Source organism: Gossypium hirsutum, chromosome D13, assembly GCF_007990345.1.
Source record: "Gossypium hirsutum isolate 1008001.06 chromosome D13, Gossypium_hirsutum_v2.1, whole genome shotgun sequence".
NCBI classification, from domain to species: Eukaryota; Viridiplantae; Streptophyta; class Magnoliopsida; order Malvales; family Malvaceae; genus Gossypium; species Gossypium hirsutum.
In genome coordinates, this window is record NC_053449.1 from 1,467,370 (window position 1) to 1,492,655 (window position 25,286).

The window sequence follows — 25,286 nt, forward strand, 5'->3', positions numbered from 1 at the left end:
TATATATTTTTTAATTTTGATACTGATATATATTATTATTGGTGTGTTTCGAGATATCGTTTTAAGTTTACTAATATTTTTCAACATTATTTTCATATGTAGAATAATATATATTATTTTCTTGTACATGCAAATAAAATTTTAGAATTTAGAGTTTAGGGCTATTGGTTGAAGTGAGTTTATCTAGGCTTGAAACTAGGATTTGATCCACAGGTTCACCTATGTGGTAGAGTAGTGTGTGTGGGTATGTGAATGAGTTTGATCTTGTATTGTATAAAAAAATCCAATTTTTTTAAACATTATATAAATAATTTTTTTTTAAAATATGATAAATTATTATACCAAGCTTAATTATGATAAGCCAGGAAAGTATTTGGGATTCTAAGTTTTTCCAAAACAATGATTGATAAGTTGGAAAACAAGTTAGCAAGTTGGAAGCACAATCCCTTGGGGTCAAGGGTGGGCAAACACTAATTAACTCAAAGACTCTAGCTCATATGTGTAACCCATGGCCTACTTTAAAGCTTTGGCCAACATTTGCGGTAAGATAGATGGAATAGTAGGAGATTTCTAGTGGGGATCAAATTTAAGAAAGAGGAAGATGTACTTGGATAAATAGAGTGATATTTGCTTACCCAAGGACATGGGAGGGCTAGGTTTTAGACAAGCTCACCGAATGAACGAAGCTTTATTAGCAAGACAAGCCTGGCACATCACTACGAGGAGCTCATGGTTGCTTCATGAAACTTTGGTGAAGAAATGTTGTGTTAAGAAGCCGTTCATGTTATTTAAGCCAAAACTATATGAAAAAACATCCTAAAATGTTACTGCTATAGAGAATTATGACCATATATTCCTGAAATGTTAATTTGCGAGTGCATTTAGATTTGAATTTCAGTATGGTTTAAGGATTTTCGAACTGAATTTATCCAACATTACAGAGTAGATCAAAGAATGAATCATATGTAAAAGTTTAAATGAAACTGAATGAGAAATACAATTCAATCTAAAGCACATAATTACACATAATAAATTGAATTAAAACTCACATAAGACAATATTACATGAAAATCGATGCATATAATTACACATGATAAGTTTCAGAAAACTCCGCCTCTACCAATTGTATCAAACTTTACTTGCTTTTGACATTAAACCATCATTTATAATACATACCCCTCCCCCGAAAAAAACTAGAGTGGTAGATGAACAAGATTTATTTTAAATTATAATATGATGGAGTAACTTATAATAAGAGTCAGATTTATTTTATTCTTTGTACTTAAAATTAAAAAAATAAGTAAATGAGTTTTTTTATATTAAATTAAAAAATAAATTGTTCATTTCTATTAAAAATTTATCTATTTATAGGGTTAAAAATTAGAGTGACTGATAAAATAATTAGATAATAACATGTAACATGTAACATGTAACGTACGACATTAATCAAACCAGCATCATATTTTTAGCTAGTCAAACCATCTATAAACCATCAAAAGCATTAATCATATTTCATTGATCATCAAAATTCAAATGTTTAGCCAAAGGAAGTAAAATTTAAACATGGGTATAGTAAATGAAGCAAATTTAGATACCTGAGCAATTGAAATGCTTTTCCCGCTTTGATTTCTCCATTTCCAACTGAGCATCCACAAGCATGTTCATTCTTTGAAACTCCACATCTTCAGTGAACTCAATTCTCTGTTTCTCGAGTTCCATCACTTGATGTTGCTTCCAGCCCTTGATTCTCTCATAGATCTCTCTGAATTTCAAAATCGCTCTCGCTAATTCACTAAAACTAGCTTCGTTGGATAATCCAACATCCTCCAACCGCCAATGACTCTCCATTGACTTTACCAATGAGAGAATCCATGCGATTAACAAACGGTCATCTCGAAGGCGGCGGTTTAGTTCTTTCCACCTTGTATTTTTTCTTCTAGGTGTCGATCCAGTCTTGCACTAGACGTCGGTTTTCTTAGGCTTAACTCCTTTTTGACGGGAGTTAACAGGGTCAGCGACTTCTTGCACGTCATTTTGACAGAATTTACCTCTGTCAAGTCTTGAAAAACAGTCACCCCATGCCTTGATAAGCGTAGCTGTGGCTCCTTCGCTCCAACAATCTTCCCGGCCGCTGCCAACGGAGGAGTGGGTGTTATGAGAGTTCATGGTAAGAAGCAGTTAAGGTGTTTGGAGGGTGAAATGGAGGGTGGCTGAAGATAAAAGTGGAAGATGAAGAGGAAGAGGAAGAGGAAGGAATTGAGGAGAAGCACAGCAGAGGATCGGCCGTGCAATTTCTTTAGGCGATCGGCAGTGACGTTAACTCTCCCTTATTGGGGTTAGAGTTGGACGTGATGGAATGGGGCGTTGACTATTATATCAATCGTACGTCCATGTTATTATCCAATGACATTACTCTGCTCTTCAAGTGAGTTTCTTAGAATTTGTAATTTCGAACAAAATTTTCCTTTTTAGCAAGAACAAAAGTTCAAGTCGAAATGAATTGAACTTTTTATTCTGTTTCATTCTGTATGCACATTTTTATTATTTTCTTTAATGTTTCCATTCCCCACACTAGTGCAATTAACAATCAAATCAATGAACTGAAGGTTATCATTAACGAAAGGGCACAAGTACTAACATGCATAAAGCAATGACCCCTACAACATTCAACTCTATTGATCGATTGAATGGATGAAACTTATTAATCATCCAACCAAGCAAGAGGCTGAGGCAAAGAATAGATACAAAGTCCCTCAAAACATTCATCATTTTACAAAACTAATTGCATTCCATTGGGGGCAAGAAACTGATTTGTTTGTTTCTCGAGGTCATTTGAATTCATCCCAAGCAAATGGGGGAGACCCCAAAAATCAAATCCACTAATCCACCTTTTCTTCATCAATCCCTCTTTAGGCCTAAATAAATAAATATAGGTGCTCAATTGGTTCTAGGCTTTTCCTATCAAAAGAATATGACCTTTTCTGAACCATACCCTAAAATCACCATACGCATTGTGAAACAAAGAAAAAATAAACTATATTTGCAGCACTTAACAAAGACACCCATCACAAAGCTAACATCGAAACAGATAAGCATTTAGTTCTAAAAAGAAAATTCCATAACATTGTTCATGTAGATGAAAAAAGGGTTCAACAAAAATACAGAACTAAACCATAAAAATTATAAAGATAAATCTCAAATCCTTTAACAAAAAAAAAAGTACCCATCAAGCAACATTAGGCTACTTAGATCTTTGCCTCATCTTTCTTCTCTTCCTCTTCAAGCGCCTCATACGCTTCTTCTTCCACTGTGATTACCAAAAGAGAAAAAAAAAATATATAACCCATCAGTTTTTCAATGAGAAAGAATCAATAAAAAGAACAGAGAGATGTGTAGATTCTTTTTACCTTAGCTCTCATGGTGAAAAGGGTTCGAAATTCGTTTCCTTTTGCAGTCTCAGGATTGGGTATCTTCTAGAGAGTACGCGGCGAGAATGGAAGGAAGAGAAATCTCATTTGAGATCATATATATCGAATAGCTAAACCCTAGAAGCCTCAATAGTGCGGTTTGGTAAGTGTTGGGGAATTGGGCTTTGAGATTATACTGGGTTAAGGGCATCTAACCAGATTTCAGCCCAAAATAAAATGTTTTTGGAACTGGTTAGATCACCGATTTTCGGCTCATTTAGTTTAAATTATAAAAATAAAAAATATTTACAATTTTCAATTAAACTGTTAATTTTTAATTTAATTTAACCAGTTGATACCGATTCACAAATTAATCAAAATTTTTTTTATCTTACTTCAGATTGACATACTATTCATAGTATATACTTAATTGGAAGTATTCATAGGTTGGGTCCGTCCTAGATATGATATTAACACACTTTATATTTCGTAAGTCTAGCCAAAATTTGGGCATAAAATTTTATCTAAACTCATTCATATTTTTTAAATGGCTAACTTAAGCCCATTTTGGGCCCTCCTATTCTACTTTTTTTAATTTAATATTTTTTATTAATTAAAATTGTATATATAGTTATATTAACATTTTTTAATGTTTACATTATACTACTGTAGATTTAATTTTTATATGTTATAAACCACATAATATGATTTTCTTAAAAATTTAATCAGTTGGAAATTGATTTTAATGTTTGGTATGTGAAAGAGAAATTTTATTTCGTATTTTAATCTTTTTATTTAAAAAAAACTAATAAAAACTGCATAAAATAAAATTGGAACCCACACAAATTGAATTGGTAAAATATTATATTTGACACTCAATCAAAGCTTTATTTTGATAAATTTTATACATTTTAATTTTAATATTAATATGCACAATTTATTATCCCAATTAGTTGTATGTGTGTGTATGTATATTTACTATTATTTAAGCTCCTGACTGAGTTGGTGTCATGAGTCAACTAGACACCAACTCAGTTAGGAAAATTACAAAAATATCATTTTGTAATTAAAATAAGTTATATTATTTGAGGGTATTTTAGTCTTTTTATTTTGAAAAAAATAAATAAAAACATGCATATAGTAGAATTTGAACCCACATCAATTGAATTAATAAAATCTTAAATTTACCAATCAATCAAAGCTTTATTTTAATATATTTCATACATTTTTATTTTAATATACACAATACGTTATTATATCTTTAATTTATTGTAAGTTTCCTCACACGTGTTTTTCTTTTTGAGATTTTAAAACGATGGTATAATTTCGGTTTTAGTCTTTAAAAAATGTTCAAAATTTAATTTAATTTTTTTATTTTAATATTGTACATATTTTATGTGTTATTATGATTAATTTCAAACCATATGTTTCATTATTTATTTTATATTATTTTTAAACACACATCTGTATTCTAAATCCGTGATTTCCACATGCATATAGGTGTGATAGGATTTCTAGTATTAATAATATTATTAATTGAGTTGGTATCATAAGTCAACTCGACACTAACACACGATTGATGACAAAAGCATGATAAATAGTTTAAATGCATTTAGTATTGTTAATCTGATGTATTTATGTATGTTTAAATTTCGTTTTACTTACAAATTAATCTATTTTTTATTTTAATATCGTACATATTTTATATGTTATTATAATTAATTAATTAATTTCAAACTATACGTTTCATTATTTATTGTATATTATTTTTAAACACACATTTATGTTCTAAATTTATGGTTTTCACATGCATACATGTGTGTGACAAGATTTTTAACAATAATTATGAATGTACTTTCTGTGTCCAATTCATTGGAAAACCTTTCCATGGCTAATGCTGGCAAACAAATTGGCACCAAAGTGCCAACTTGTGGCCTTGTTCTTGGTTGGTATGAAAAAGCTTACCAATCCAGTGGCCTTTGGCGCCGTTCCTCCAAACTCTGCTTTTCCCCATCCGAAGTAAACATTTTCGAATCCCATGTGCATTAAATCCGATATCCCATACGACCCGATAACAGCCGGGACATAGAGTGATTTACCTCGAATCGCAAATAAATCTGCCGTGGATTTTATAAATTCCTCTGTCACATTTGCTATTGCTTTCTTTATTAGTTCCACTGCATACCCAACTGGATTATGGCAGAGGTTTTTAACTGTTGTAATTGCTGTTGGGGAGACCAAAACGTTCCCGTAATATCCTGATGGCAATGGAGGATTGAATTTGGAACGTACGTGAGCAATGCACAACATGCGTACCTGTTCCTCAGGGTCGAGATTCATAGCAATGGTTTGACAACGCAATAAACAAGCTGTTATGAGTTCGAACTTGGTGCAATGGCGAAGGTGGAGAGGGAGGAGACTACGAAGAAGTGAAACTTCAACGGGGCCAAAGAAAAAGGAACATTCAACCATGTTGTCCATGATGACGGTAGCTTCCACTCGGTCATACTCATGGTGGGTGAATGTGACTCGTGGTGGGTCTCGAGCATTTAAGAGATATCTTTCCCAAACAGGTGGGATGGAAGGGCTGACTACACCTCGTGCCATTTCACCAATAGCGGACATGAATTGTTGCCGTCACACATGACATGATTGAAGCGAAGGGCAAAGATGAAACCACCACATTTCAGCAGTGTTACCTATTAACTAAAAAACTAATATCAATTATGCAACAAAATATGTATCTAAGTAAAAGTAAAAACGATGGAGATGAAACCACCATAGCCTAATTCTTGGCTCCAATTAAATTTGTGGTGTCTATAGGTGTCGTTCAAGAAAATTTCAGCAGGAAAAGTTTTTTATTTAATCTCACTAATGATTTAAAGGGAGCCTTAGTGTAGGCTTGGGTATAACATGCATGCCAGGTGTGAGTCCTACTTAGAGTCGGCACGTGTTTGTGAATACTTTTATATAAATTAGATGAAGGTATATCAGCAATGGGCAATTAAGCATTGCTTGAGAGCCAGGGACATCAAATAACAGTTCTTCAAAGCAAGGAAATGGTGGTTGAAGTGGTTCACCAAATTGTTCGAGTGTAATATCAGTATCGGCCTTTATAAACATCACACCGTCACCATTGCAATCCACTATAAGCTTACCATTAGCACCTTCCTTTAGTCTACCTGCAAATGGATAATAAAAGACTAGGGTTTGCGCAAGTGCCTCCTTAATAACCTCAGCAATATCCTTCCCTTTCATGGAGGGTTCGTACCGATAAAATTGGATCGCTGGAAATTGGGCCCGAAGACTCTCTTGATCATCAATGTCAGATAATAGTTTTTGTTCATGTGGTGTAGACTTGGCCGGAGCGACAAGTTCGGGTTTGCACCGTCGAACGGGTAATGCAAGAGGGATGCTATAAGGTGTTGCCATCTAACAAGTTTCAGGTTTAATGGTAGAAATGTGTTTTAAGGGAAGTTCCCATCATCATTTTAATCGAATAGTTAAAAGATGTTAATTATTTTGATTAAACTAAAGTCATTGTAAAAGTAGAGGATCAAATTAGGTAAGAATTGACTTCTATAAAAAAGGCATAATTATAAATTTTTAATTTTCAATGTTTGAATTTTTTTATCAATTTGGTCCTTATTTCTTTTTTTTTGAGTTAAATTCCATCCCAACATTTTAAAAAGAGTCGAATTTGACCATTAACCTTTAAAATAAAGTCCAATTGCTATTTTTAACAAAAATACTGACTAAAACATTACATTTTTAAACGTGATAGTCCACATGCAATCCATGTATACTTCAAGCTTTTTTGTTGCTAATTTTTATGATTTTTTATAATTTATTTATTTTTAAATATTTTATAATTTTTAAAATTATTTGTTAACGAGGCATATAAGATAAATAGTAACATGTTAACATGAAATACATCTGGATTACCACATAGATTTCCATACAAACATTGTTAAAAAAATATTTTAGTTAACATTTTCGTTAAAAAGCAATTTGACTCTTTCTAAAAATTAATGATCAAATTTAACTAAAAACAAAATAGGAAACAAATTAACCAAAAAAATGTAAACATTAAAAAGTTAAATTTATTATATGCAGAAAATTAATTATTCATTAATTCAATTTAAACATGCTTAACCCCTTAATTAACAAATTGAATATTGTAGCCAAACTTAAGTTCAGATTGTGTTTGAAAAAAATCAAATATAAATAAAGAAATTAAAATTATGTAACCAAGTCAGTGGGTTAAATTAAATAAATATGTTGTTTCTTTAATATTTAAGTAAGTATGCTTTATATATATATATATATATATATATATATATTTGTCAGGATACGTTATTTTTGGACAGAAAGTGAAAATGCAACGTGGCTAAAGACACACCTTGCAAGACACGTTTTCACCTTCTTTCTCCAAAAACAGTGTATCTCGATAAATATAAAAAAACCGTATACTTACTTAAATATTAAAAAGAAAAACAACATATTTCAGCCTAAATATTAAAGTAGTTTGTTATAAAATAAAGAATAATTAATTTAAATTTAAAATTAAAAACTAAAAGAATGAGTAAAACCTTAGTAAAATTCTCTAAAATAAATACTTTTTTTTCTTTTTTGAAAATAATTCACGTGAATGAATAAAAATTACAAAATAAAATTAACTTATTGGCTTATTGCTAATTAACGTATAAATGTGTGGAAAAATTAATTTCCTATCAAACTTAGCATAGAAACTTTAATTTATATCAAAAACTAATAATGATATTTAAATATTTAATTAAGAGACAATATTAGTACGATAATAATATTGAAACCATTTTCTAACATTAGCCCATTGTTTTTAATATTAAACAATATTTTTAAATATGAAGTAAACTACAGTCAATATTATTAAATTATTAATAAATTTACGTTTTAATTACTCTATTTAAAAAATGATGATCTTAAAATAGGGCAGTAATTGAATGAGCAATCCAATGAACCAAACATGATCCTCAATTCCTTCAAGTATGTTTTCAAATCAAAGTTAAAAGTATATCTATGTTTTCAAATCAAAGTTAAAAGTATATCTATTTTGTTGACAAATCTAAACTAAGCTTTTTCCAATGACTGGATTGAAAGGGTGAAGAACCCCAATAAACAAGAACAAGTATAACTATTGTTTTCTATATCAGTGTGATCTTCTAATGCAATCCTATAACTAGGAAGAACCGCATATAATTGGTCGGATTGCGGCTTTGAGATCATCGTAAAATCTTTGCTCCGAAAATCTGCTAGCTCTTCTCCTTGCTGCTGTAGCTATCATGAGTCTTTCGGACTCGGGCATCTTCACGATTTTCAGGACTGCATCTGCATATTCCTCTACATTTTGAGCAAGAAATCCTGTTTGTTGTCTGTCTTCATCTAAAACAATGTCCATTTTCGGGCCAGCAGAATTATGAGCTGAAGGGGGTCGAGCAAAACGAATGTCATTTTAAAAACATTTTTAAAATGGAAAAAAAATGTAGCTCGAATCGGAAACTATAATATCAGCTGCCATGCTAGCTCACCTATAGGTATGGCTCCTGCAGCCATGTACTCTACAACACTAATGCCAAAGTGCTCGTCTATCATCGAGTGGATTCCAGCAACAGCACCGCCCAAAAGACTTACCAAGTCCCTGCATAGTGTATGAAAACGACGAAACAAAGAGTTAAAACATATATATTGCAGTAACGCAAATGCAGACAAACTTGATTATCTGCTGATCATCAATTTTTGGATGATTTTCATTTAGCGAGAGGATCCAACTAAACTTATACGTAATTGTTCTTACCTATACATCACGTTTTTATGGAATTCCACATCGTCTTGAATGTTCAATTGCACTGCTTTGTCTTTCAAATTCTGGAGTCTTTCCTCGTCTGATTTATTTCGACAACTACCTACAAACTGCAACTTAGGTCTTCGATAGTGTTCTAGTTTTTTTATGGCAACAGAAAATGCCTCAAGTTGAAGACTATGTGCCTGAGTCAAAAAAAAATCAATCTGTAAAGAGTTTCTAGAACTAATCAAGGTTCCAAAACCGAAACACCGGAACCATTAAAAATTTAGCTTGAAGGTCTATGTAAGTATGTGCACCTTCTCGGGACGAAATTGTGCAACAGATATGATTTTTGGAGTTTCCACCGACCTTTCCAAAGGAAGTGCCTGTTTCAGATGTAAACTGGTAAGAAATCACAGATGAATGGCACTAAAAAATATAAAATGCACTATGAATGGTGATGAATAACGAGAAACAGAACCTGAAGTCCTGAAGTATCACAAGGTGGATAAACTCGCTTAATGCGCTTAGGAATACCCCAAAGCTTCTCGATGTGAGACTGAGTCCATGAAGAGTTGACCATTACAAGATGTGCACAAGATCCCACCATTCCATACATCACGCTAAAAACTCTATAATAGATAATTTTGCACCGGGATAGCCACATGCTGCCATGGAAGGATAATGTCAGGATCCAGATAACAAGATACGAAGCCAGAAATATTGCTGACACCCAAGTTAAGACATTATAGGCTGCTATACTATTGTACCGCCATACATGCAAATCAATTTTCTACCAATTTCGGAAGCAAAGGCAGTACTAACTGTTGACCAGGAAAATTGATCAAACAAAGGTTTAATAAAAAGTTGAAAGTTTTGACCTGGAACCATTGCTAAAAGCAAATCTGATATAAAACAATGCGAACATGACAGGTAAAGTTTAAGAATATATCTTAACAATCACTGATTCACTTCCAAAAACCATTAATTCAACAAGTAGAACTACACCCCTCGTGCAAAAGATAAACTGTTAAAAGCCAGTCGACATGGAATCATTTTGAGAAGGGTTAAATCACTTTTTTGGCCTAAATTTGATAACTTTTCTCACATTGGAGCCTCAACTTTTTTTTTTTTTTTGAACTTGGCAATTTTTTCTATATTAGGGCCTGAACTTTTTTTTTAAGTCCAAGTTAGGTCCTGAAGTTGGCAATTGTTCTTACATTAGGGGTTGAACTTTCTTTTTCCAAGTTATTCTTGAAAATCCTAAAGTTTAGGCTCTAATGTGGGAACAACTGCCAAGTTCAGGACTCAATGTAGGAGCAATTGCCAAGTTTAGGGACTAACTTGGACAAAAGAAATGTTCAACCCCAAGGTGAGAACAGTTGCCCAGTCCAGACCCATATGGGAGCAATTGCCTAGTTCAAGACCTAACTTGCACAAAAAAGGTTCAAGCTACAATGTGGAAAATGTTGCCAAGGTCCAAATAGTGATTTACCCCTTTCGAGAACAAAAAGGAAGCTAGTTTGAAATAAGAGAACTCACATAAACTAGTAATGCAACTGTTAATACCAGTATAACAATTCAATCCAACAATCCAAAAACAAGCAAATTCCTATCATTTAACAAGGTTAAAAATAAAAAAGAGATTAAGTAAAAGCTGACCTTTTAGCAATTACAGCATCATTATTGTACATTGAGCTTCGTTGACGAACTCTAGAAACCATGTCTAGACTGATAGTAGGATAATGAGTGTAACAAATAACTTTGCATCCAAATAAACGTGCAATTGGGTATGTAAAAGCATACCCACTTGTATCAAAATAATACAAAGGTGTAAACTTGTTTAAAGCTTCCCAAGATAAATAAACTGATCCCAAGCTTTGACCAATCATTGTGAAGTGTGGGTACGTTGTTTCTTCAATCCATTTTCTTCTATTCAAATGCACAACCTGAAAACAATAAGAAAAACCCAAATTAAACCTAAAGAAAATATGGGTTTTTGTTTTTGGGGGTATGTAATTAAAAATGGAGTTACTTTTGGGGGGTAAAGGAGGTGAACACCAAAACGATCAGTGGCGCGTGACATTAAGGATTGAGAGGATGCATCGTTGTCGCCGGAGAAGATAACGGAATCGAGATCTGGGTTCTGTTCTTGGATGGCTTTGACGGCACACCAAAGGACTCTCTCACCGCCGCCGCCATCGTTGGTGTAGGGATGAAAGAATCCGACGGCTCTTTTCTTATTTCTACGGTGGTTAAGGATTTGGGAAGCTAATAAAAGGATTGTGGCAAGTGGGAGAGTGATTAGAGACCAACAAAGAATCCAATTTAACATGATCTGAAATCTATTTTCCTTTTTTTTTTTTTGGATTGGAAATTGGGGAGAAGGATTTTAGAGTCGTCCGATGGAGGGGACAATGAAAACTAGAAATTTTCAGAAAAGGAAAAAATGAACTATTGGAGAGAACTGGGACGGCGTCGTTTTGGTTAAAGGAGAGGAAAGAAAGTGGAGAAAGTTAGAAATTAGAAATAAAGGAAAATCTATTTAGAAAATTAAAATTTCAATTAAATCAATAACATATTTTAATTCATCAAAACTCCATAAATTTTTTTTTTGTCTTTTCTAACCCTTAAAACATATATGATTCCTCAAATCATTCCAAGATAAAATTTTTTTATAAAAAATTATAAAAATATATTTCTAAAATTATTAAAAATTATGAATATTTTTTTTTAATTTTAAAATATTAATTGCTAAAACACCTATTTTTTTTAATTTATACGAGATTGAGAGCACTTATCTAATTTTTTTGTGTGAAACTTATTTTATTATATTATTGTTGTAAATAAATGGTTGTTTGTTCAGTTTGTAATTAAATTTCCAATAAAAAATTCTTATAGAAGTGATTTTTTTTATGTAATAGAAGAAGAAACATTTAAATTAAACAAATATTATTTTTGGTGACATAACATCAATAGTATCATCACCAAATTGATCAAAAAGCAGCACTGAGAGAGAATAAAAGCGATTTAATTAACCTATAGAAATAAAATCACAATTTAACAATTTCAACTTAAATCACTCTCCCATTTAAAAAAAAAAACACTAGTTTTTGACTGATAATTACATAAACAAATTTTTAGAGGCGAGCAAAACTCGATTTGACTCGAAAAAATCGAAAAGAATTTTGAATTTCAAGTTAAACGAATCGAGTTATTTGAGCTAACTCGATTTATATAAAAGATTAATAAATAAATTATGAGGAGATGAAAGATAATAACAAATTTGTTACGGTGAGTAAATTTTGGACAAATTTAATTACGGTGGATGACAGTGTTAGAAAGACCCAAAATTATTATTTTTTAATTTAACTCGAATAAATATATTCGATTTGAATTCCATGTCACTCGACTTGATTCAAAAAAAATTCCAAATCGAATTAAACTAAAAAAATAAGATTCATCAACTTAATTAACTTAAAAAACTTTTATTCAATTTGATTCCATCCAACGTTTATACCTACAAATTTTACCCTTTAGCCTTACCCAGAGTCGTATTCATGACTGTTGTTGGCTCACAGGTATGTATTCCCAATAATTATTTCTCATTGGTAACATCCTATGAGGATAATTTGTTTTCCTTCATCAACAGCCTTTAAGGATCATTAAATCAATCTTTGTTTTGAAGATGCTCATAAATGAAACATCTCCAAATAACACCCCCGAGACAGGAGATTCAAGTTTCTAAATATATATATATATATATATGCATCTGAATTTTCACTTCATCATTAATATGCCTACACAACCCAAATAAACCTTACATCAATTCAATGAAGTATTTTAATATGAATGCAGGTGTCAATAAAAATCCATGTCAAATTTTATTTAATTATACATAAATCCTAATTCTAAGATGGTTTAGCAGTGAATTTAAGGGGAAACAACGTTTAAATAAGAACATTAAAATCCAAAAATATGATTGGTGTGTAAGATTTTTTGGTACATGCTCGGTCGATTCCAATGACCGACAGGAAATAATACTACAAATTACAAATTCATGAAATCCCCAGTTTGCTCTCTATCACAACCCAAAAAATACCTCTTCTAAATAAAAGAATATTACAAGGCCATATATCACACACTTGAAACACAAAAATGGCATTATTCCAAATTTTGATCTTCACTCATCAGACAAATGAAAACGAAAGAGGGGAAAAAGAATGAAAGCCTCGAAATTGCAGCTATATGGAGCCCCATTGATCCACTAGGTAACATAAAATGTTTCAATTGAACAGACCTGTTACGACTTAATAGCTGCCCATTGGTGGCATGCCGAAAGCTGGCATTGGAGGCATTCCCATTCCTCCCATGGGTGGTGGAGCAAAACCTCCCATGCCTGGCACTGGCGGTGCGGGCAAGGCAAGAGGTAGCAACTGTGCATACATGTTCTGTAATAGAAGGCATTCAAATTGGTTAGAAGATCGTTTAAACCATGAAATAAAGTAGGAATGTAAATGAGATACTGGTGTTCGCAAGCTACTCGAGTTCAACTTGAAAAAAATTCAAACTCGATTCGGTAATTATCGAGCCAAATTCGGGCTTAATAATACTTGACTTGAATAGCTCGCAAGCCTTATCGAGCTTTTCATATTTTTATATTATCAAATTACGTTATTGTCCTTAATATATATTATTAGCTCTAAGCTTAATTATTGGGTAGAGCTCGAGCTTGAGTACAAAAATTGGTAAACGAGCTTAATCGAGCTCGAACTCAAGTAGCTCAATTATATCTTGAGCCAAGCTCAGGCTTAAAAATAGATGTTCGACTGAGCTTGAGCAAAATTTCGAGCTCCAAATTTCGAGTCAAGCTCGAGCTCAAGCTTGGCAATATTCAGGCTCAGCTCGGCTCAATAACACCCCTAGAATAAAGATTAATTTTCTAGAAAAGGGAATCTCTATTTTGACTTTGGAAGTTTCAATACCTGTTGTGCGATCACATCCTTCTCTTCCTGCTCTTTAGCCTTTACTTCCTTTTGAGCCTCAATCTTGTCCTTGATAAGTTCATCAACTTTGCCAGTGTATTCACGGATAAACTGGAAAAACACAATCAAGTAAGGTTCTGACATTATATCTCCAAATTAAGAAAACTCTTAACTAATAAAACCACAATCAAGTGATCATTCTGAAGAAAAAAACAGCAAAGAAATTACCTGTAATAGATACGGGAATGCAAAGTCAATCATATTGTTTATCCAGGCTAGCTCAAGGGCAACATCTGGTCGAACTAAGTCATAACAGACAAAGAGGCACGATGCGAAGCATTCTTTCTTGCCCTGTACATAGAACATCAACAGTGAAATTATATTCAGCTCAAAATATTAACCAGCATTACTGTGACAATTCCAGAAGAAAGAAAAGTACCATAATGGAAAACATGCTTTGCATTAAAAGCTTTTGCTTGATTGGTTTTAAGAAATATTTTATATATTTTTCGTTTTCTGTTCTTGTTTTCTAAGTTTTCATTTCCAATTTTCTAACTTGTTAAAAATGTGTTTAGTTAACGAACATGAAAGACTATATTTCAAAATGAAAATATGGGAATGTGTTTGGTAATGTTCTTTCTTGAAATGTAAATGTGTAAAAGTGAGTCTATTCCTCATGGGTCCACCCATTTGATGACCATAAAATATTTAATCCAATGAGAGCATGTACACTTAAACAAGGGAAAAAAACCATGTTGTTATAAAGTGAGCTCATATTTAATCCGTGTTTCCGTATTTTCCCTATTCTCTTCCTTTTCTTTTTCTGAACTTAAAAAATTCCATTTTCCCTTAATTTTCAAATTTGGGTATGTTTTCGTGCATTTTCTACAAAATATTTCTCAAAATATGCACCAAAGTGTTTTCAATTTTGTATTTTACTTTTAAGAAAATGAAACTAGAAAATGCTTGTTCTTTCTGAAACCAAACACTACCTTCACTTCCCATATCCTATCGTGTTGTTATCAACAACTATGGTTTTGTACTTAGGCTTGTTCATTTATTTTATACTTGCACCCAAAAGGAAAAGGAGAAGGCAAACTAACATAATTAGAAGCACTGGTTGACCAAGGTGGTGTAATACATTATACCCTCCAAGGAGATAACCATCTCAATACCAAATCATTTATTGGTCAACATATATTTTATGCATATCTAGAATGAGTTGAGTACCTGCTCAATGAAGTAAACAAGCAACTCCTCGGCAAGTTCACGTTCACCAGACTGTGAAGCTGTTTCCATTGCATCTCTGTAATGGTTGTCCTTCTTTGACAAGGCAATTGACTGCTTCCATCTACCTGCCTTTTTGTAAATGTATGCAGCAACGCGCCTCATTTCAAGCAGCTCATGTTTCTCAATCTAATCAAGCAATTTGGAGTTAATATCAGAAAGCAAATTAACAGCAAAGAAAAATGTAAGAACAATACTTCACCTTTTGTGCAAGGCCAATCTGATCAAAGTTATCGTGCAAGTCAATAGATTCTCTCAATCTATCATAATCTTCTTCCTCCACATAAATCTCATTCAATGCCTCATTTACTGTTGACACGTTGTTGCTCTGAACAGCAACCATGTATGGCTTCACAAGACGCAGATGACCAGCCTGAAATCCAGGAAGGAAATTATCATCATAAAATAAATTAAAATAATACTGAAGTATGTTGTAGTCATATCAATAGTATGTTATTTTCTGCTAAAATTGAACCTTTCTCATAATGTCAACGACACGGGTGTGATCCACTCGTAGTGCAAGCACGTTAAGCATATCATTGATGAGATCAGGATGTTCTTGCAAGTAGAAGTGGACAGCCTTGTAATAAAGCTCAACACTTGCAACTTTGACTATAATATCTTTAAATTGCATGTGATCCCATGCTTCAGGAGAGTGGTTCATCACAGTAGTAGCAGCATTATCAAACTCATCGTACTGGATATACAAGTACGTAAGTTCCTTCCAATGCTGCTGCTCATCACAGGCTCTTATCAGCTTGGGGATATTGAGACGAGTAGAGAACAATTTAATGTGCTCCATAAGCTTCTCATAACGATATCTGGCATAAAGAACTCCCAACTCAGTAAAGATCCCCATGTGTGCACGTTCCAATCCTAAACCACTCTCCATGAGAGAGATCAACTCATTGAAACATCCCCTATTTTGATAGTATTCACTAACTTCTTCCAAGTCATCCACCTACAAAGTCAACAAAACACAAAGGTCAAAATCATCATTGATAAACAGTCTCCAGCACGCCAACACTAATCATGTGCGCATACATATCAACTTTGCTGTTTTCCAAAGTTGAAATTCAACATGAAAATAGACTCACTTGTATAATAATGTTAAGACCACATATCTGTGCCAATCGGAATTCCTCTGCATCAACACAAGCAAAGCAAACCTCCTTCCATGTCTTGGCACTATTTGCTTTTCGGGCTGCATCAACAGCACCCTGGAATTGTTTAAGCCTCACCAGTGTAACAGCCAACTTGGCCCAGTTTGATATAAATGCAAATATTATTTTAGCAGCTTCATACAAGGCTTCATCAAACAAACGATCACCAACATTTTGAAGATTAGCAACATTTGGCATGAGAATGAATTCTTCAATTTCACCCAGTCTATCAATCTTTGCATATGCATAAATGAGTTCACCATCCACCTTGGGCTCCTTGACCTTCTGTCTAACCATCAGAAGGTACCTCACCAAATCAGGGTACACATCAGCACCCTCAGATGCTCGGATTACATCAAGGAACTGAGTAGCATCATCTGCACGAATAAACGATTCAATTGCATCGCTTACTAGCCCCTCCCTCAGTTGTGCCTTTGCCACCTGACTCCAAACAGCATCTTCTTCAACTCGGAATGCAAATTCCACAGCCCGATCGATGCTTCTTATGTTATCCAATAAAACATTTACAGCCTGAACATTAAGGTTGAACTTTTTGAAAATTGCAAATGCTTCTTCATACAGTTGAGCTTCGACGGCCACTTCTCCAACTGCAGGTCCATCAAAATTATCTAGCCTATTGATATAATCCATAACTCTAGATGGATCTGCCTTAATAGCTGTCAGAATAAGAAGATTTTGCAGATTGAAGTTCCCACTGAATGCAGAGTTTTGGAGAACAATCTTCTCAAGAAGTTCAATCAGTTCATGGGGCAGGTCAGCAGTCATGAAAGCTTTAACAGCAGCAGAGACTTGTTCTGGACTCTTGCTTTCTGGCAAAGCTGTCGACACAACCTGATCAATTAGCTGTCTTCTGTATTCATTTTCAGGATTTAGCACCTTCTCCCAAAGATCGCCATCCATCCTCTCAACAACATACCTGTGATCAGATGAGCCGATAAGCAACTTAAAAACTAAGATCTAATTAATTATCATAAATAAACTAAATAGTTGCATACCTGGCTTGCAATTTGAACAATGAGTTTTTATTTGTGACATTGATAAGTTCATCATCACATTGTCCTCTTCGGTAAGCCACAACTGCTAGGGTGGGATCACGCTTCTCACAGTACTTGCCAACAACCCGGGAGTCATAGTAAGGGTTGGTTGTGAGGAAATGCTCTGGATTGTTATTGCTGTCAATGATGATTTTACCCAAAGCATTGTGGACATGTGTATCTTGGCTTCCCTCACTTACAAGATGCTCCAAGAACTGTGTAAGTAAACGAAGACGATTTCTGGAAACCGCAAAGCAGAAAAATGAGAATCACATAGTAATCAAGGAGGAAACAAGGACAGAGGATGCAGTAAAAAATTCACCTCTTCTCACATTCCTCCACAAGGGGCTCAACTGGAAGCAAAGAACGGACTGAGAGAATGAGACCCTTGATAAAATCTTCAGGGCATTCATCATCTAGCAACTGCCCCACCACTAAAGGAGCATTCCCTGGGTTCACCTATCAAAAGAAATAAACAAACACAATTACTTGAGTTTAAATTAACTTCAAGCAGCATGCCAATGAACATATCTGGCAGGCAATACTACATACCTTCTGAACGTAACCTTCAATGTAACGTAACATGTTATTTGTGTAGAGATAGTGAGTGAGATCAGGAACAAACCCAAACCGATCACAAACATTAATCAAGGGCCTGGCATCAGGAAGCTTGGCCTCCATCAGGAAGTTCTTTGTCTTCTCAGCATCGTAAAAGTTGGATTCCCTGGTCACACGCTCAACCTCCTTTATTTGTCCAGTTTTAGCAGCTGCCTCGATGTACTTAAAGTGTATATCAGGGTCCTCACTGTCCAATAATTGGAAGGAAACATCATAGTAAGTACTGTATTAGGAATAGCTCTGCCATGAGCAAACAAAGGAAATTTCTTGTTTGCTATGTAGTTTACCTTGAGCTCAAATAAGAGCCCAGAAAGAAGTACAATCCTTCATAAGACTTAAACTGCTCAAAAAGCTTTATGCAAGCATCAACACCCAGCTGCTCACAATACTCCTTGGCAACCTGCACAGACACAAAACTTAGCCTTGGGTGATTAACTAAACATTATTAGCATACCATTGTACATACTTTACCTGAACAATTATTTGGAGGTTGCCCCTTAGATTAACCAGCAAAAGATCCTTCATGCACTCCAAAGCCCATTCTCGTGAAAGAGTACCAAAAAACTCAACAAGTGACTGAAAATAGAAACATTATTCTAAAAAATGTCAGGGCATTATAGTCACCATTTTACCAAGAGATAAATATGGTAGACAACACATACCTGTGGCTCAATAGCATGTGTATTCACAATGACACGTTTAATATCTGGTAACTCAGTGTAATGCTGCAGAAAACATGTTACATTTAATCAAGAGATACTATTAATTCAGTGTAGAAAATCACACCAATGAAAAATGTACTAATCTTAATAATAATTACCTGCAGAGCTCGGACATAGAGACCAGCTTTCTCACAGAGTTGTGCAATGCGAGGACGGTCATAGTGACTGAACATGCCATTTGCTAAAATGGCATCAGCAACATTTGGAAAAGTAACTAGATTGATTTCCAAGACCTGAATAGAAAAGAATGGAACTAAATATATGCTCTTTTCAAAAGAAAGAAAAATAAAACCAAAACTAGATTAGCATAATCAGCACAACAAGGAAATAACCTTAGTTTGTAGAAAAGCGTGCTCAGGCAGATTAGGCTTCAAAACGTCCAATAGAAATGCTGTAGCCTCCCGTATCAAGTTCCTCTGAAATCAAAAGGCAGATATCCAAAGAAATCAATCTCATGAATTTCGTATAGAAAAAGTTGGTTATTTTGACAACCAATGCATCAGCTGTAAACCTGAAGAAAAAGATCAGTAATGGTGTTGTAATCAACAGGGCAACCTCCCTCCATTTGAGACATCATCAATGCAAAATTTACAGCTCCCTGCAAGTAAAACAACAATTGATAATTCATCTCCCTTTAAAAACCTAGTTTCCCCATGGAAATTACATATCCAATCTCACCAAAAAGTCCATAATACTAACACCTATTGATCAGCACAACATATATTAAGAAAAACTCTTAATTTAATAAAAATATTCATAAAACTAACTTAAAAGCTTTTAATGAAAATACAGAATATGTTTGAACATATTTATCTATTGTTTGGGTGACTCAAAAATTAAAAAACTTCAATACTTCAAACACTAAACACTGCAGAAAATAGAAACAAACCTGTGGATCTGTACGAAGAATTGTTTGCAGAAGGAATAAGTAATCAGGAGCGTACCCAACCTGAGCAAACAGATTAGAGAGATCAGGTATCAATCAAACCAGAAAATGCCAATACAAACGGGAAAAAGAATGTGGAAATCACCTGCTTCGAGTAAATCAAGATTTTGTCAAACTCCCTCCGTTCTGCAAAAGCTGCAACAACTTTTGGAGTTGCCCTAGCTTTAATATATATTTTTAGAGCAAGATCATTATCCACAGTCTACCCCGAAATCCAAGTGACAATTAGAAACAGACAAAAAAAAAAAAAGCCAAATCAGTGCACTGCTTTTCAAGAAGAATTAGATAAAATTGAATAAGGTGCTAGTTCCAGTGGGTACAAATCAAACCTTGACAAGGTCTCCAAGTTCCTCACTACATTCCAACTTATCTTCAGCCAACCAATTTTCCAGAAGATTTTTCTTGTTTTGGTTTACCACAAGCCGAGATAATTCCAATGACTCGAATGCATTGAGCTTCCCTCTAGTTAAAAGCGTACCAAAGTACTGCAACAGCGGTGGAGTCTGCCCAGCTTGCACGGGAACACTCTGCAGCATTCAGGTAAAGGACTTGCCTCAGATAAAATCAACCAAAAAAACAAAGACATCTGCATGATTAAGAAAGCAAAAATGAGACCTGAAACTTGGCAACTGTATCAGGTGTACGAAGGATCCCTTGTGGAGACTCTGCAGCAAGCTCAGCAGCTTCTTTATACTTCGTTTGAGCAAACAATTCTTGAAAACGTTGAACAACCTGAGATATCCAAAATCACAGAGTCAACGTCCTAGTATACAGAAAGAACAAAGTCAACAAGAATAAGGATCTAAATAGCATAACAGATCCAATTGATTAACTTATATTAGATATTACTGTTAGCAACAGCACTAAAAGCTACCACAAAAGTATTCATTTACTTTGATTGAAGACATAAATGATTCAATCTCATTTTCTTTAATGCAATCTGACCAGATCACATCAAAGTAAATATGCTAAAGTAAAGGAAGAAACAGGAAGACAGAATGTTTTCAACCACAGTATTACAGCACGATTGAAATACTCCCACAATCCATCGAGAAAGTTAGCACAAAAGTATCCCTCCCCTTCACTTTGTTTATATTTAGATTTTTCCTTTGGATATTATCGTCTAAAAACTAAAATCTAAAGTAGATAATATGAGTCTCATACCTCTCAATGATCATCCCAACGCAAAGATACCAATGAACAGAAAATTACAAATCAATTGACTTACCAGGTTCTCTGCACCAGGAAGGTTTCCTCTTTTAGCTAGATTGACAGCAAGCTCCAAATTGTTCAACTGAAACAGAAAGAACCAATAATATATTTAAGCCAGCATGTCTGACCTTAGTGATACCAGAAAACAAAAAGTAGAAGACATAAAACATACTTGACCGCTAACAAATGGCACTATTGTTGCTTCATTTACAGTAGCCAGCAACACCTGCCCTCGCCTGTTGATGGCATAAAACCCTCCCGCTGATGTAGCTTCAGAGGTTAAAAATATTGGATCTGGACTGATTCTATTTCTGTATACAGCACTTGCAGTCTCTAGATCATAAACGAAAAGCAGTCCTAGCTTGGTGATAACATAGATCAAACTATATTTGTGGGATATCTGCCAATCAATAGAAGCTTCTCTTATTATCAGCAAAACAGTATACATTTCACAAGAAAACTAAACAATATAAAGAAAATTTCATACTACCTGCATTGCAACTGGAAAATCATCTTGAAAATCTGGTGGAAAGAATAGATCTGCCTGTTTCTTTGAAAACGATGGCTTACCTGCCAATACACAATTTGTTCTGTAAGAAGATGAAAGATAAAAGACTGAAAGACACACAACCCAATACTATAGCTACTATATTGATTAAAAGAACAGTTAATTTATATCCATGCTTAAACATGAACCCCATCAAAAGTTCAAACTTAAAATAGTCTTGATCAGGAGTTAGAGCTTGCAATGGATGAAATTTTAGGATTATGAACTAAAACCCCACAAACATTCCAAAGTAGTGTCCCCACTGAACACACCAAAAGTCAAAAGAACTTTCTGATTGTACTTTTGTTCATTCCATCATTGAAGAGGCAACGGAAAACTGTTTGTTTGTTTCTTTAATTTTAATTCTTCAGTTATGTGTTCATTCAAAAGACTTCCATGTCCCCCCAATATATAACAAGGAGATAGCAAAAGTATAAAGGACAGCAGAGCAAGCTGACCTGGCTGCGCACCAAGCTCAATTACATGCAATTTTGATGTAATCTGACCAGCATTAAAAGTCTTCGTGGCAAAGGAAATTAAAATAGAAGGATTCTCATTTCCTGGAACCTGCTCAAAATAAACAAATTACAAGCATGTACGATAAGTTGCTCTTCATCAGGGAATATAACATCTAGTGAAAGAGAGCAAGTATAAGAAACCCCTGACCTTAAATTGTGCAAATGAAGCAGCATGTGCTTCAAGAGCTTGACTACGTTGCTGATCAACGGAGAAAAGTTGCATGTTCCCCTTAACCAATTGCGGCCTCTGACAGAGACAAGACACAGTCAAAATTGAAACTGTATAGTGACAGCAAACATGATTTTCTATAGAGAGAATTTCATAAGTAACAATGATTTTGCAAAGAACTATTCTGATAATAGTAGACAGAATCAGGAAAAAGGAAAAGGCAAAGAAAAATAAAGAGGGATTACAGAATGCATATCCAAAATGACAGCCTTGAGATAATCACCGATAATGAGTTGCTAAATTAATTCACAGAGTTCACCTTAGCAGTTTGAAGTGTGGGCCACACAAAAACCACAGCAGCTTGAATAACTTCTTAGGCCCAGTTAGCTTAGATGAATTATGAATATGTTACTTCAAAATTCAGATGTTGTTTTTTGGGACATGCAACAAAATTACTTTATATGTGGCAGTTTTCTGTTCTTCAAACTGAATTCAAATGAAGCAACATCCTCTTCTTCACAGCGAAAAAGTATCACCTTTAGAAAGCATTAATAAGGCAACCACATACCTCAGGTGCACCAGGGGCAATTCCAATCAAAACCAACCACTTCTCAGAAGGATCACATTTATAGTTTATTATCTGATTGTTCACTAAATTTGCTGTTCTCTCAAACATTTTAACTGGTACGGAGTCGCCTGCCAGGAGTAGGATGCAATGAGACACATAACAACAAAGAAATTATACAATAAACACACACACACATTCAAGACAGAAATATTTTGAGACTAACAAAGCAGAGCTGCCTGTGATACCAGATAAGAAAATAACACCTTACCTTCAATTGACCAATGATACACAGAAGTTTGTGTGACTAGGCCAAGCATTTTTGGGGAAATCCATTTCCAAAATACAACCTGGACAAGAACCCAGGATGGTTTGATAAGCTCATGCAATCAAGTTTACCATCAAGGAAAAACAATAAAGGTGGAGAGCCCAAAAGCTAATGGCAGAATGTAATAGAACCATTACAAAGAAAATTTGAGATAACAAATGAATTTGACCTGTTCAGGCATCTGATGTGACTTCATTTTTGCTTTCATCTCTATGTTAAATATTTGCAAATGATCTTGAGTTGTTCCCGGCAGTTGAGCTACAAAAAGCAATGTCAATGATTATAAGTATGCTGCATAGATAAATACAAAATCAAAGGAAACATAATACTAGCGATATTGAATTCCTTCTCCATTAAATTGAAGCAAGTTACAGGAATATATGTACTTCACGACCTCTACTTCAAGCATATATTTCATTTCTTCGCGGACCCAAATTGAAGCAAAATTTTCTATACATATAGACCAAGAAATTTTTGTATCTGTGTCGTAATCTTGTTTAAGGTATTTTATATTACTATGAATTTTGTATTTGAGTCATACTCATGTTATTGTTCAATGTCGTGCCATATTTTATGTTGTGATTAAGTTATTTTTTCATCTAATATTGCCAACTCTCTATATGAAGAAACTAAAAACCACTCAACACTGCTGACAATTGTACCAGGCAAAGTAAACAAGTAGATGTGCAGATACTGAACCGATCAGCATGCTGATAAAACAGTGAAGCAGAAATGTGTTAATCACTATAAACACTGTAATTCACACGCATTATGATGCCATAAGCAGGATTCTTCATTAACAAGTATGGTATCACATTCTTTGTTCATTTTAGAAAGCATAAAGCAAGTAGCAAACTAACAATCAAAAGAAGCCTAAGTGTCAATTCAAACAAGATTGTACTGCACAAGTGTTCCGTAAAAGATACTCTCATACCCAACTAGGTTCTTGAACAGCCAGAGCCTAATCTAACAACATAAGAAAACCAGTTTAATACTATTAATCCACTATGAACTCTACAGTCATATAAAACAGACATATTTAATATACAATCCTCTAATCAATAACAAAAATGCTACATAATCACAATCAATTACGAAGCAATTCAAGTGATCTAATAAAAAACAAATATCTTCTGGCAGTAATGATAACTGACCTTTCAGAGCCAGGATTCTAGAATTTGGATTCATAAGAGCAGAGTCCGCTGTAATAGGCCGTCTCAACGGCTGCATCGGCATGCTCATGTCGATGATCACAACACTATTTTGCGGTGCAGTTTCTCTCACGCAAATATACTTATCAGATTCCATAGTTACGTTCGTGAATGTAATGAACTGCGGATTAATGCCAATGCTTGGCAACTGCAAAACATCACACCCTTCATATCACTCAAAATTCTAACCATTTCAAAGCATATAGACAAACTTCAAACCAAACATAAGCAGATGTTAACAGATATTAGATCCGATGAGGATTATGAAGTATTAGATTAAGCTCAATAACAAATTACAAACCATAATTCAGCTGAACTTTCTATAAAAACCAATCGAATCGAAACAATAGTGAAATGACAAGACTTACAGTTAAGACCTCCTTCATGGCAATAGGAGCGTTCGCAGCCGCCATGGTGGCTCAGATCAACGGACGAGGATTGACGAATCAGGAGCAGATCTACGCCCGAGATCAAATCTTTCAATTTGCGAGTCAAAGGAAACACCGAGAACGAGACGCGAAAAAAAATGGAAAAACTCTGCCAAGAGATCTGAAGCAGAGATTAAAAAAAAAACAGTTGAAACCTGTTGAGAGGATAAATGAAATGAAGATGGAATCTTGCAGAAGAACTGAAAAAGGAAAAGAAGCAGAGACCGATCCAATCTAAGCCACTGATGATGACACAAAAGCGAAGAAGGAACAATGAGTAAATTCCATTAGTTCTACAGCATAT

At 34.2% G+C, this 25,286-nt stretch overlaps 2 protein-coding genes, 1 non-coding gene and 1 pseudogene across 5 annotated transcripts; all 4 read right to left on the reverse strand.

The window, feature by feature from the left end:
- Positions 1-784: 784 nt before the first annotated feature.
- LOC107920639 (uncharacterized) lies at positions 785-3,617 on the reverse strand. 2 transcript variants are annotated; one of them, XR_005923404.1, is made up of 3 exons: positions 3,408-3,577; positions 1,596-3,307; positions 785-799 (listed from the first exon to the last, which is right to left on the reverse strand). It is a non-coding gene; the product is annotated as an uncharacterized protein (transcript). The 2 variants fall into 2 exon arrangements; XR_005923403.1 differs by lacking the exon at positions 785-799 and having other exon boundaries at positions 3,075-3,307; positions 3,408-3,617.
- Positions 3,618-5,188: 1,571 nt separating this feature from the next.
- On the reverse strand, positions 5,189-6,985 carry LOC107919473 (benzyl alcohol O-benzoyltransferase-like; annotated as a pseudogene).
- A 1,417-nt stretch (positions 6,986-8,402) lies between these two features.
- Positions 8,403-11,721, reverse strand: LOC107920683 (GDP-Man:Man(3)GlcNAc(2)-PP-Dol alpha-1,2-mannosyltransferase). 2 transcript variants are annotated; one of them, XM_016850495.2, is made up of 7 exons: positions 11,264-11,721; positions 10,891-11,177; positions 9,710-9,896; positions 9,546-9,614; positions 9,241-9,431; positions 8,975-9,084; positions 8,403-8,867 (listed from the first exon to the last, which is right to left on the reverse strand). In XM_016850495.2, the coding sequence occupies exons 1-7, from the start codon at positions 11,561-11,563 to the stop codon at positions 8,626-8,628; spliced, it is 1,386 nt and encodes a 461-aa protein (XP_016705984.1). In that variant the 5' UTR covers positions 11,564-11,721; the 3' UTR covers positions 8,403-8,625. The 2 variants fall into 2 exon arrangements, with proteins under 2 accessions (XP_016705984.1, XP_016705985.1); XM_016850496.2 differs by having other exon boundaries at positions 8,403-8,828; positions 11,264-11,689.
- A 1,456-nt stretch (positions 11,722-13,177) lies between these two features.
- Positions 13,178-25,286, reverse strand: LOC107919827 (clathrin heavy chain 1). Its single transcript, XM_016849209.2, has 30 exons — positions 24,923-25,286; positions 24,498-24,702; positions 23,513-23,601; positions 23,287-23,365; positions 23,019-23,146; positions 22,430-22,528; positions 22,222-22,330; positions 21,707-21,786; positions 21,389-21,616; positions 21,233-21,298; positions 20,620-20,736; positions 20,334-20,531; positions 20,090-20,206; positions 19,948-20,007; positions 19,570-19,656; positions 19,391-19,474; positions 19,157-19,291; positions 18,999-19,061; positions 18,808-18,912; positions 18,624-18,736; positions 18,271-18,523; positions 18,041-18,177; positions 17,680-17,958; positions 16,598-17,600; positions 15,976-16,461; positions 15,703-15,873; positions 15,444-15,629; positions 14,442-14,564; positions 14,214-14,324; positions 13,178-13,679 (listed from the first exon to the last, which is right to left on the reverse strand). Exons 1-30 carry the CDS (start codon positions 24,965-24,967, stop codon positions 13,539-13,541), a joined length of 5,097 nt encoding a protein of 1,698 aa, XP_016704698.2. The 5' UTR covers positions 24,968-25,286; the 3' UTR covers positions 13,178-13,538.

What these genes read in the sequence shown, in the direction of transcription:
- LOC107920683 (XM_016850495.2), bottom strand. Translation starts at nt 11,563, where the DNA reads ATGTTAAATTGGATTCTTTGTTGGTCTCTAATCACTCTCCCACTTGCC. An exon ending in GTGATACTTCAGGACTTCAG is followed by an intron (nt 9,615 to 9,709) that starts GTTCTGTTTCTC and finishes CATCTGAAACAG; the next exon opens with GCACTTCCTTTGGAAAGGTC. An exon ending in TGCAGGAGCCATACCTATAG is followed by an intron (nt 8,868 to 8,974) that starts GTGAGCTAGCAT and finishes GACCCCCTTCAG; the next exon opens with CTCATAATTCTGCTGGCCCG.
- LOC107919827 (XM_016849209.2), bottom strand. Translation starts at nt 24,967, where the DNA reads ATGGCGGCTGCGAACGCTCCTATTGCCATGAAGGAGGTCTTAACT. An exon ending in TTGAAGGTTACGTTCAGAAG is followed by an intron (nt 18,178 to 18,270) that starts GTATGTAGTATT and finishes TTCTTTTGATAG; the next exon opens with GTGAACCCAGGGAATGCTCC. An exon ending in TTGTTCAAATTGCAAGCCAG is followed by an intron (nt 17,601 to 17,679) that starts GTATGCAACTAT and finishes ATCTGATCACAG; the next exon opens with GTATGTTGTTGAGAGGATGG.